The sequence below is a fragment of the Oryctolagus cuniculus genome, chromosome 6, assembly GCF_051225735.1.
Source record: "Oryctolagus cuniculus isolate XC-2025 breed Fujian yellow rabbit chromosome 6, ASM5122573v1, whole genome shotgun sequence".
Taxonomy (NCBI): domain Eukaryota; kingdom Metazoa; phylum Chordata; class Mammalia; order Lagomorpha; family Leporidae; genus Oryctolagus; species Oryctolagus cuniculus.
Window position 1 is genome coordinate 7672847 of NC_142872.1, and position 12356 is coordinate 7685202.

General features: G+C 44.9%; 1 protein-coding gene across 13 annotated transcripts in view; it reads left to right on the forward strand.

The window, feature by feature from the left end:
* COMMD10 (COMM domain containing 10) overlaps window positions 1–12356 on the forward strand; it is a 213293-nt gene that overhangs the window by 30279 nt on the left and 170658 nt on the right. For all 13 annotated transcript variants that reach the window (XR_016235080.1, XR_016235082.1, XR_001793066.4 and 10 more), the window contains one exon: window positions 9149–9259. Coding sequence is in view for 9 of the 13 variants with exons in the window: in XM_089334822.1 (XP_089190948.1) it covers window positions 9149–9259 (111 nt within the window). In the remaining 4 variants the exon portion in view is untranslated. The remainder of the gene's footprint in view (window positions 1–9148; window positions 9260–12356) is intronic.

Genomic DNA, 12356 nt, shown 5'->3' on the forward strand with positions numbered 1-12356 from the left:
TCCTCCCTCTTTTGGAGATGTTTTAGTCTGATTCACTGGGTTCTTTTGCTCAGAAAGATGGCGGGCTTATAGTTGTAGTTGTCTCCCACATCTCAGGGCAAAGCTACAAAAAAAGGCTAATTGCAGGGTTAGGGTTAGTGGTTGTGGTGTAGCAGGTGGAGCCCTACCTGTGGTGCTGGCATCCCATATGGGTGCCAGGTAGAGTCCCTGCTGTCCACTTCTCATCGAGCTCCCTGCTAATGCGCCTGCTGAGGCAGTGGAGGATGGCCCATGTTCTTGGGTGACTCGGAAGAAGCTGCAGGCTCCTGGCTTCTGGCTTGGGACACGTCCAGCTCTGGTTGCTGCAGCCATCTGGGGAGTGAACCAGTGGGTGGAAGATCTCTATCTGTCTCTCCCTCTTTCTCTAACTCTGCTTTTCAAATAAACAAATCTTTAAAAAACAAAGCAAAACAATAACAACAACATACAAAATGAGTAACCCTGTGCTGATGTCTGGCATTTTGTTTTGGGTATCCAAGACATGGGCCTCTGTTCTGTTTAGAACCTTGAGATAGCTGTGTTTTATGTTTTGTTCACGAGTTATGTGTGGCATTTGTGGATTTAGTTTTTATAGGTGCATACTATTTGATAATAGAACACTCTGGTTTTCATTGTATGGGAATAAGTCAGTGAGGTCAAAAGAAGTGTTAAGAAAAAAAAGGTTTAGAGTAAGTATTTGGCTAATTTTTAACTTACATTAAAAATTGGTAGATTCATGTTCTTATAGTAAACATTTAATCAACTTCCTGATTTTTACATTTTTTGTGTGTGTGTGTTTTTGTTTTTTGTTTGTTTGTTTGTTTGTTTGTTTTGGACAGGAGAGTTAGACAGTGAGAGAGAGAGAGACGGAGAGAAAGGTCTTCCTTTTTTCTGTTAGTTCACCCCCCAAGTGGCTGGTACAGCCGGTGCGTTGCGGCCAGCTTGCTGCGCCGATCTGAAGCCAGGAGCCAGGTGCTTCCTCCTGGTCTCCCATGCGGGTGCAGGGCCCAAGGAACTGGGCCATCCTCCTGCACTCCCAGGCCACAGCAGAAAGATGGACTGGAAGAGGAGCAACCAGGACAGAACTGGCACCCCAACTGGGACTAGAACCTGGGGTGCCGGTGCTGCAGGCAGAGGATTAGCCTAGTGAGCCACAGCGCCGGCCGATTTTTACATTTTGTAAGAGGAAATAGTGGTGTACAATTTCTATAATGAGCCCTAATTTATGGAATTTCTACTTATGGTATTTTCCAGTTGTAAAATAAATGGTAGATTATACCAACAGAGCAAATACAGTATTTTCAGCTTTAATAGGTACAGCTCTAACTTGGCATTTTTTGTGATTTATTATAATTAAAAATAACTTTTGTGAACACCGACACACATAGTTTCTGAAACTCGTTTAGTATTTCTCAGTAGTGTCTTTCAAACTGTAGATGGCCTGACCTATTATTGGTTAGTGAATAATGAAATAATTTTAGGCGGTTCTGAAATAGCATAAAAAACAGAACCACAAAAGGGGTGGTCAGAGAACACTGCTAAGGGCAGAAGTTGCCGTGTGAAACTTCGGTGTATGTATGTCGCTATGTGACACAAGATTTACTTCTTACTGTGGGGCGTGACCTGGAAGACTTTAATACTCCTGTTCTTAGAGAGCTGGCTAAGATGTAGGTGATCATTTAACCTTATTTTTTTTTTCAGTTTTAAAGAGTTAATATTATAGTAATTTTACATAATTTTGAGTGTGCATAGAATCGTGATTTATAGAGTAATTTTGAGAATTTAAGATCATATTAAGGTTTTTACATAGGAATTAGAGGAGTAATGAAGTTATTTTATCTTTTTTTTTTTTTTTGACAGGCAGAGTGGACAGTGAGAGAGAGAGACAGAGAGAAAGGTCTTCCTTTTGCCGTTGGTTCACCCTCCAATGGCTGCCGCAGCCGATGCGCTGCCGCACCGTGCTGATCCGATGGCAGGAGTCAGGTGCTTCTCCTGGTCTCCCATGCGGGTGCAGGGCCCAAGCACCTGGGCCATCCTCCACTGCACTCCCTGGCCACAGCAGAGGGCTGGCCTGGAAGAGGGGCAACCGGGAAAGAATCCGGCGCCCCGACCGGGACTAGAACCCGGTATGCCGGTGCCACAAGGCGGAGGATTAGCCTAGTGAGCCGCGGCGCCGGCCGAAGTTATTGTATCTTGAACTGACACTTCAGTAGCATTCTAAGTTAGAAATTATGTAAGTGAGGTGCACAAGCACCACCATGTTAACAGTTTCAGCATGAGATTAAGCACATGAAAGTATTAGTGGCTTATTTTCCTTATGTTCTAAGTTACTTTGGTGAGCTTTAGACCTTGCACATTTATTGAGATATAAGGGGGTCTCAGATTTAAATTTGAATGTGAAATAATAAAACAAATTATGTTAAAATGGAGTCTGGATTGGCACTTGATGCAGTAGTTAAGACACGGTTGGGAAGTCCATAACCTATGTTGGAGTGCCTTGGTTCAAGTCCTGTCCCACTGTAAGTTCTACCTTCCTGCTGATGTGCGAAGTGGGAGCTGGCAAGTGCCGGCACAAGAGGTTGTGTTCCTGCCATTCACATCGGAGAACTGGACTGGGTTCCCAGCTCCGGGGTTCTCTGTGGCTCAGACCCAGCTCTTGGGAAGATCTCTGTCTCTCTCTCTCACTCTCTCTCTCTCTCTCACTCTCACTCTCACTCTCAGTCACTTACTGTTACTCTGCCTTTCAAATAAGATGAAAATAAAAAATACTGTTTGGATAATTTAGTGTTCTAATGTATGAAGAGTTTTTAAACAGTTCATAAAACGTGAGTACTGTCAAAAAAGTATGCATAGATTTCAAAAATTTTTTATACCAAAATCCTCATGTTAACTTGTAAAATATCTGACATTATCTGATCTGAGGCACTAAAATGTTATAAGAAATCAGTTTGAAAGGAGCCATTTTTGAGAAACATGAATTCTTCTAAAATTGAAGCAACAACAAACATCAAACTTATAGCAAAGCTGATACAGAAGAATGCTTTCAAAAAGTTTATGATGGGACTGGCACTGTGGTGTGGTGGGTAAAGCTGCCACCTGCGGCACCTGCATCCTATATGGGCACTGGGTCAAGTCCTGGCTGCTCCACTTCCAACCCAGCTCCTTGCTAATGCATCTGTGAAAGCAGTGGAAGATGGCCCAAGTGCTTGGATCCCAGCACCTGCGTGGGAGACCCGGAAGAAGCTCCTGGCTCCTGGCTTCGAATTGGCCCAGCTCCAGCTGTGCAGCCATTCAGGGAGTGAACCTGTAGATGAAATATTCTCTCTCTCTTTCTCTCTCTGCATCTCTCTCTCTCTCTCTCTCTCTGTAACTCTGCCTTTCAAATAAATAAATCTTTTAAAAAAAGTTTGTGATGACAATGCCCACAGAAATCAGTGTTCATAAAGAGGTGACTTTTAAGAACGGGTGCAGGAAGAACCCTGAGCAGCAGTCCACACAGCAGTTTACAAAGAAAACGTTAATGCTGTTTGTGCCCTAACTGAAGAGGACCGGCCTCATAGCAGCAGCAGCAGCAGCTGATAGCGTAGACGTCAGCTGGGCCACAGCTCTGCATTCTGACTGCGATTTGAAGTGGTGCAAACTCTGCTCAGTGGGTGCCAAAACTGGAGATCAGGTGGGAGTAAGAGCGGAGCTTTCAGTGGACATTTCAAACAAGTGTGATCAGGGTCCTGCAGCATTTCTTCAAAGAACTGGAGCAGGAAATGAAACTTGGCTTTAGCGGTGGGATGGTGAAGACACAGCACCACCAGCAGTGGCTACGGGGGGTGGATGTGGCCCCCTCGGAACAGAAGCAGGTGGATCGAGAGCAAAGCGCGGCAGCCGGCTCTTGGATTCTCGAGGCGACTCCGTGCTGACTCCCTGGAGGCAACGTGCCTATTATGAGAGTGAGCTGAGAAAGTCGCAGGGCGCTCGCAGGGAGCCTGGGGAGAGCTCCGGCACTCTCCTGTGTGCCGCGTCGGTGCTTCCGCACGTTCTTGTCATCAGTCGGGAACAGTTCAGGAGAGTTTTGAGGGGAATCGAGGCATTCACCTTACGGAGGTGATGTGGCTCCTTCCGTGTTTGTGTTCTGATCTTAGGAATCTTGAAGAGCAGCCGCTTGTCTTGCGCTGACGATGCGGACCGGACTGCACTGGCGCGGTCAGCGCCCGACCCTTGCTTCTGCGGGGTGGACTGACTTGCTGGAGTCGTTGCTCAGAGGAGCGTCTTGACCTCGTAGAGGCCGCGTTGGGGAGTAGTGCATGTCTTTGATTTTCATCTTTTCATTCTTTTTTTCTGTGAACTTTTTGAAGTTCCCTCTGTATACAGGAAAGAAGCAAATGTACTTTATGTTACAAATAAGTAAACATAATTTAGTGTAAGGCAAAAAGGCTGCACGAGATTTTGTTGTTTCATATGTGATTAGAATATCCATGATATTGCTGATGGGTCTCTGAGGAATGTTAAGTCGTTTACTGTGAGACTGTCACCTTGGTGAAGAGACCTCGTCTTGTTCCTGTTTCTACCACTAGTGCCTGTTATAGGCCTGGAAAATGACATGTTCTAGGCAGTGCTCTTTGCTTGCTTTTCTTTTTCTTTCAGCACCTTGATTTTTTTTGGAAGATTTCTTTGTTATTTTGAAAGGCATAGTTACACACACACACACACACACACACACACACACACCTGTCTTCAGTCTGCTGGTTCACTCCCCAGCTGGCTGTAGTGGCTGGGCCTGGGCCTGGGGTTCTTTCTGGGTCTCCCCAGTAAGAGGCAGGGGTCCAACTACTCAGGCCGTCTTCCGCCGCTTTCCCAGGTGTGCTGGCAGGGAACCGAACTGGAGGAGGACAGTGGAGGTTCGAACTTTGCTCTGATATGGGATGCTGTCCCCTCAGGGAGTGGCTTAGCCTACAGTGACACAGCAGTGGCACCAGGACCTTGATGGTTTTGAAGTCCCGCTTATTTTACAGGATTTTCCTCAATTTTTATTCTCTTTTCCCCAATCAAATTTTGTTTATGAGTTTTTTTTTTGATTAAAAGGATAAACAAGTGACTTTGTGACCTTTACCATATACACACAGAGAGGCATTTGATGTCCATTTGCCTCTTGTTGGTGATGTCAGCTCTCTCTTGGGTAAGGAGCAGGTTATTTTCTCTGCTGTGGAGTTACTTTTATTCTTTAGTAACATAAATGTATTGGTAGATCCTTTGGAATACACATATATGTAAATATATAAAATTTGTTTTTTAGTTATTTGAACAGCAGAGTTACAGGGTTGGGGGGACAGAGATTGATCTTCCATCTGCTGGTTCACTCCTCACATGTCTACAACGGCCAGGACTTGGCCAAGCCGAAGCCAGAAGCCAGGAGCTTCATCTGTGTTTCCCACATGGGTGCAGGGGCCCAAACACTTGGGTTGTCTTCTGCTGCTTTCCCTGGCGCCTTAACAAGGAGCTGGATCAGAAGTGGAACAACCAGGACTTGAACCAGCACCCGTATGGGATGCTGGTGTTGTAGGCTGCAGCTTAACTTGCTGTTCCGCAGTGGTGGCCCCATCTTTTGGAACATTTATCCAGTTTCAGATCAGACTTTCCACACCTAGTGTCTGCTGATGACTCTTACTTGAATCAGTTTCTTATACCTTTTGATTTTGATGTAATTTCAAGCTTAGAGAAAGATTGCAATAATGAAATAAGAAACCCCCACATATTCTGTACTGTAGTTGCCAATTGTTTATGTTTGTTTGGTCTTTTTTTTTTTTTAAGATTTTATTTATTTATTTATTTGAGAGGTAGAGTCACAACAGAGGGAGAGACAGAGAGAAAGGTCTTCCATCTGCTGGTTCACTGCCCAAATGGCAACAATGGCTGGGCTCATCTGAAGCCAGGAGCCAGGAGCTGCTTCTGGGTCTCCCACACGGGTGCAGGGATCCAGGCACCTGGGCCATCTTCCACTGCCTTCCAGGCCATAGCAGAGAGCTGTATGGGAATAGGAACAGCCAGGACATGAACTGGCACCCACAGGGGATGCTGGTGCCACAGGCAGGGTCGTAGCCTGCTGCGCCACAGTGCTGGCCCCTGTTTGGTCTTTTTAATTTCTCAGGTGGCGAGAGTAAGAACAGTTGGTCCTGGTAATTTTCTGTGAAACTTCACGTGTGCATAATGTGCATGTGCTCCTTAGGAGTTCAGCCATTTTATTTACCTTTTAAAAATTACTGTGTTGGGGCCGGTGCAGTGGCGCAGCGGGGTGGCACCCTGGCCTGAAGGGTTGGCATCCCATATGGGCGCCGGTTCTAGTCCTGGCTGCTCCTCTTCCGATCCAGCTCTCTGCTGTGGCCTGGGAAAGCGGCAGAAGATGGCCCAAGTCCTTGGGTCCCTGCACCAGCATGGGAGACTGGGAAGAAGCTCCTGGTTCCTGGCTCCGGATCAGCGCAGCTCTGGCCATTGCGGCCATCTGGGGAGTGAACCATCAAATGGAAGACCTCTCTTTCTTTCTCTACCTCTCTCTGTAACTGTCTTTCAAATAAATAAAATAAATCTTTAAAAAAATTACCGTGTCATTTGGGCCTAGGACAAATATTTACGTCATAAAATTTGGTAGAGAAGGCTCTGGACATTGAGAAAAGTAAGCGACTTTTAAGTCTTGAATCATAGGAGTCACCTTTCCTTATGGGAATCACACGTGCAGTGTGACAGGTTATGGATAATCAGTAAGATGTGTTAGACGTAGGACTGGGAGGGTAGTTAGCCGTCACTTCCTGAGGGGCTTGGTGTGCCAGGCTTACGACTGAAGTTTGGTTTTATTTTGTTGTTAATAGGGAGCTGTTGGAGAATTTTAAGGAAGAAAGATGAAGTGTTGGATTGGGGCTAAATTGGAAGCAGGTAGCCCAGTTAGAAGACTGTTGTGATAATCCACGATACCCATGGAAGACGTGGACAGTGGAAGACACGGGAAATCAGGGTCTGACGTGGATCTTGAATTCTGGAAAACATTTTAGATACTGTAGAAAAATTCAGTTCAGATAGATTTATTCTTTTTTAAAGATTTATTTATTTATTTCAAAGTCAGAGGTAGAGGGAGAGGGAGAGGGAGAGGCAGAGAGAGAGAGAGAGAGAGAGAGAGAGAAGGAGAGAGAGACAGAGAGGTATCTTCCATCTGCTGGTTCACTCTTCAGATGGCTGACCACTCAGGGCTGGGCCAGGTTGAAGTCAGGAGCCAGGAGCTTCATCCAGGTCTCCCACATGAGTGTCACAGGCCCCTACACTGAGGCCATCTTCTACTTTTCCTAGGCCATTAGCAGGGAGCTGGATCAGAAGTGGAGCAGCTGGAACACAAATCCATGAGATGCCAGTGTTGCAAGTGGTGGCTTTACCTGCTCTGCACTGTGCTGGACTCAGATAAATGTATTTCCATTTAATGGGAGAAAATTGACTTCTTGAGAGGTGGCGATGCAGCTCGGGTCACAGAGCTGGTGAGTGAGTGCCCGAGTCTGAACCGGAGCAGAGGCCGCGCGGCTCATGCTGTTTCATTCCTCTGTACGTCTTCAGGCAGTAATTAGTGCAAAGCTTGGCCACAGGGCGAGTGTGCTTTAGTCTTACCTTTTTTTTGAAATCTTGACTGCTTATGTTAAAGGACCAGGGATAGGATTGGTTCAGTAAGGTCAGTGCGGTGTCTTACAAGTCCCCATGAACACAGGAGCTTTTCTGTGAAGACAGAGCTTGTCGGGATGTTTCTGGATGCATGACAGCGACCGTCACATGCCTGCTTTATTGGGAATTCTGTTCCATGTGGCTGTAGCAGTAGTGGCAGGCTGCTGGCTGTGATCGCTGCACGGATGAGTCCAGACAGGAGCGTTAGCTAACGTGCACCAGGGAACTGACTTCTTGCTGATTAGTGTTACAGAGTATGTCTCTGCAGCATCTCTGCTCGCCTCTCCTGCCCCGCCTTTTACCATAACCTCCAAAAGGCTCCGTGCCAGAAAGAGCAGAACTGCGTCCTTGTTTTCTCATCACATTCTCTCGAGAGTGGATAATACCTTCTTTACTCTCTTCCAGCTTGGCTTTGAGTCACTGCTGTGAGTTCAGCTGTTGAAGTCTTTCATGTTGAGTGATCAGTATTCTGGTCAAGTAGAAGCTGTTGTGAGGCTGGCATTCCTCCCCAGCGTAGCTAAGGTGTTTTTTATTTTTTTACAATTTTGTTATTAAATCCATTATTAATGTCAGATTGTCAGAGGCGTGTGACAGTTGGCTTTCACACAACTCCCCCACGTGTCGGTCCTGGAGGCTTACAGGAGATTCTCTCTGAAACCTTACACTTCTAAGGTTGGAGGAAGCAGTAGGTTGTTCAGTTCAGTAAAGCCATATTTGTGCTGCTTCATGCTGGCAAGGAAAAATCAAACTGCCTTAGTCTTCCTTGGCTTGTTTTTGACTTACCTGATTCAGTTTTGCTGTGTCAATAAATTCAAAGAAAGTACTCTAGTTGGTTTCCGTCATAACAGGACCCACAGTCAGTTGAGCGCTTTGGGAAGTGTGAGAGTCTGCTGGGTAACGGCGCTTCCTTGGTCTCTGCGTCCGTCTCACCGTGTGTAAAGGGGTGACCGCTTGCCTTCTGGGTGCTTTTGTGTCCCTCCAAATTAATAGAAAAAAAGCAAATCTTCCCTGTGTTCAGCCTGGTGCAGAGGGTTTTCAAAGCAATTGGAAATCATTGAACTGCTTTTCACTCCTCCCCATCCATGCTGTTTACTAGTTGAAATTTGTTAACTATTTAAAACGAATTGGTTTTTAAAATAGCAATTTACTATTTCAAAACTGTTGGCTCTTTTAGCGCATATGTTGGCTTCGTCTTAGAATTTTTATTTTGAGAATAGACTATTTTTAAAGATCACTTTTACTTTTGAGTTTGACAGGCGTGGCAGAAGGCCAGTCTAATGAGTCCAGAGGGAGAACTGCGGAGTGTGTAGGTTAGGAGAGCCTGGATCTGACTCTCTGTGAAGTGCAGGCTGTCCATGTTCATTCCTGAGGAGTGGAGATGTGCCTAAAGTTGACTGTTCCTTCCTGTGTCCCACCTGACTCCCTCTCCGTTTGTCTTTCCTAGCTGGAGACAGTCGGATGGCAGCTTAACCTCCAGATGGCTCACTCCGCTCAGGCCAAACTCAAGTCTCCGCAGGCTGTGCTACAGCTGGGAGTGAGCACTGAGGATTCCAAGGTAAAGCACAGCGTCCCATCGCGGCGTAGCTCGTTGTCTGTCTGGTCCTGTACGTCGTTAACATTTAACTGTAACTTAGTTAGAATTCAACCAAGGTTAGTACATGGGCAGATCTTTACTTCTGACAGGTTTTGATGTCAGATTTAAATGTCACTGTGTTTTATTTTTTAAATTTCGCAAGTAATAGCTTATTCTGCAAGGTACCTTTCTTATAACAGTTTTTCATAGTGTCTTCTTTAAATTCTGCAATGAAAAGATTTGTTCAAAACTATATAAAATTAATATTTTGAAGTTTTAGCTGTTTGTGACTTTTCCTGGTTGTTTTATGTTTTATGCTATATACAAAAGTAGAAGGGAAGTTTGTGCCCAGTTAATACCTTTAATTTGATGAGGATTGATTTGTGTTTTTGTGGGTGGGGTGTGTGTGTGTGTGTGTTTGTCTGCTTGTGTTTAAATCACAGCTCTTGCTAAGTAGACTTTAGGGTTAGTTTTCTGCCACATGGTGATTTTTTCTTCAGCATTAATTTTATTTATTTTTTATTTTTTGACAGGCAGAGTTAGACAGTGAGAGAGAGAGAGACAGAGAGAGAGTTATAGACAGTGAGTGAAAGACAGAGAGAAAGGTCTTCCTTCTGTTGGTTTACTCCCCAAATGGCCACTACGGCTGGCACTGCACCGATCCAAAGCCAGGAGCCGGGTGCTTCCTCCCAGTCTTCCATGCAGGTGCAGGGACCTAAGCACTTGGGCCATCCTCTGCTGCCCTCCTGGGCTTCAGCAGAGAGCTGGATTGGAAGAGGAGCAACCGGGACTAGTACCTGGTGCCTCAACCGGGACTAGAACCTGGGGTGCCAGTGGCACAGGCAAAGTATTAGCCAAGTGAGCCACGGCGCCGGCCTCCTTCAGCATTAATTTTAAACAACTTGAACATAGTTATCGAAGATCAGAGAATAGCTATGCAATCATTTTTCATACTACAGCTTATGGAGATATATTTTTAGATATAATGAGACCTATTTGTTGTATTTTATATTTGAATATCTTTTTTAAGATAGAAAAGGGGAGGAAGAATGAGTTTTTCCTCCTGTGTAGCCTAGACTTTTATCTTGTTTTAAGAAAAACAAAGCAGAGGTGAGAATGAAGTGTTTTGATCTGAGGGAGGAGAGATTACAGTGGCTGAATGTGATCAGAAAATCAGTGAAGAAATGTTATTTATAAAGAGCCATGAAGGGTGAGGATGTCGTCATCTGTTGGTACTTCTGCTGTCGTTTATTGTATGATGCACACGTTTGTCTTCCTGAAGAACCGGAACCGGTGTCTTGCCCAGCTTACATGGTGGCACAGTCTTTCCAATGGACCTAGGTCTCAGATATATTTTGTTAGTTTATTGCAGTGTTTCAAAAATATAATTTCATTTCATTTCATAAATTTTCACTGGGAAATACCATAAACCTAGTGGTTAAGAGTCAATTTAATAAATATCTAAAATCACTAAATAAAAATCACTAATAAGCCTAGAGGTTAAGAGTCAAGTTGCTGTATCATGTTCTACAGTTTAGTCATGCAGTAACTTGAGGCAAATTATTTACTCTTTATGGATCTCAGTTTCATCTGTGGAGTAGGGACAATAATACCTTATTTCATAAGATTTTTGTGAAAATTAAACATATCATATAAGTAAGGTGCTTATTCCTTAGCCAAATATGATAATAAATGTTCAATAAATGCTAAATGCTACCATCATTATCAGTAAAACTTCTTTGGGCTAAAATAAGTAAATAAATCCTTTTAAGCCATAATCCCTACTAATTTATTTGCTAATGAAATCACTACCATTTTCTTGTCCCTTACCTTGCTTTCCCACTTCGTTTTTCCCTTGATCCTGTTTGTCTGTGTTTGTGCTTACCGGGAATAAGAGAGGGAAAGCGCAATGTGGGAAGTTCCGCTTCTCTCCGATGGACTGGGAAGGCCTTCCTCGGTGTAGGGTCGTGATTGGGACTCACCGCACCAGCTGGGACTGTCCCGTGAGGGAGAATGCGTGCATACTCCTCACAGCGTGTGCCTGCTCTGTTTTATTTCTTGTGACTATTGTGTGATACGTCTGAGCAGCTAAAAGTGGTTTTTTTGTTGGAAGGATACTAATTTGACCATATACGCAAGTCTTGGCACTTTGGCAATGCTTGACTTTGGGTTGTTCAAGTCCTTCTAGCTCCTTTATCACAGCTTCAGAATATGCCCATCTCTGTTCTATTTTTAGGCAACAGAATGAATGAGTAATGCTTCTGGTGAAACAGCCATATTTTAAATTCAGATTATTCAGGACGTTAGTACAGATGTGAAATCCCACATATTTGAGAGTACATTTGTATTTTTCAGTGTTGCTGTTTTGAAGGTTTGCATTGCTAATCAACATGTATGGTGGTTACATTTTACCTTGCAGAACTGGGGTACCGTTTCTTTCTTTTCTTTTTTCTTTTTTTTATTTAACGATTTGTTTATTTTATTTGAAAGGCACAGTTACAGAGAGAGAGGGAGAGATAGAGAGATCTTCCATCTGCTGGTTTGCTCCCCAAATGGTTGGTGATGGCCGGAGCTGAGCTGGTCTGAAGCCAGGTGCCAGAAGCCTCTTCCCAGTCTCCCACGTGGGTGCCGGGGCCCAGGCACTTGGGCCATCTTCCAGTGCTTTCCCAGGCCATTAGCAGGGAGCAGAGTCGGATGTGGAGCTTGAGACTTGAAGACCATTGCCCATGTGGGATGCTGGCTATGCCATAGCGCTGGCCGCGGGGGAACCGTTTCAGTAGTGGACCTCACGAAGGAGGTCTGAACGGGGTGCCCTTTTCATCGTGGGTGCAGACCCAGGTCGCTTCCTTGTGTTGCCTCTCTGCTGTGGCAGTGTACATACCTGGTCCCTGTTCTTTATCCACCCTAAACGGCAGACACATGAAGTATAGTATAAAACCTCTGTCAACCTAGGTAGAAACCTGCCATCTGCACGTGATGCCGTGAGCCCCAGCTAGAGAGGAACGGTTCACTACCAAGTCTGGTGACCTCACACAGCTGCTGCCCGGAGCTGCTGCTTCGTTCTCTGTGTGACCTGGTA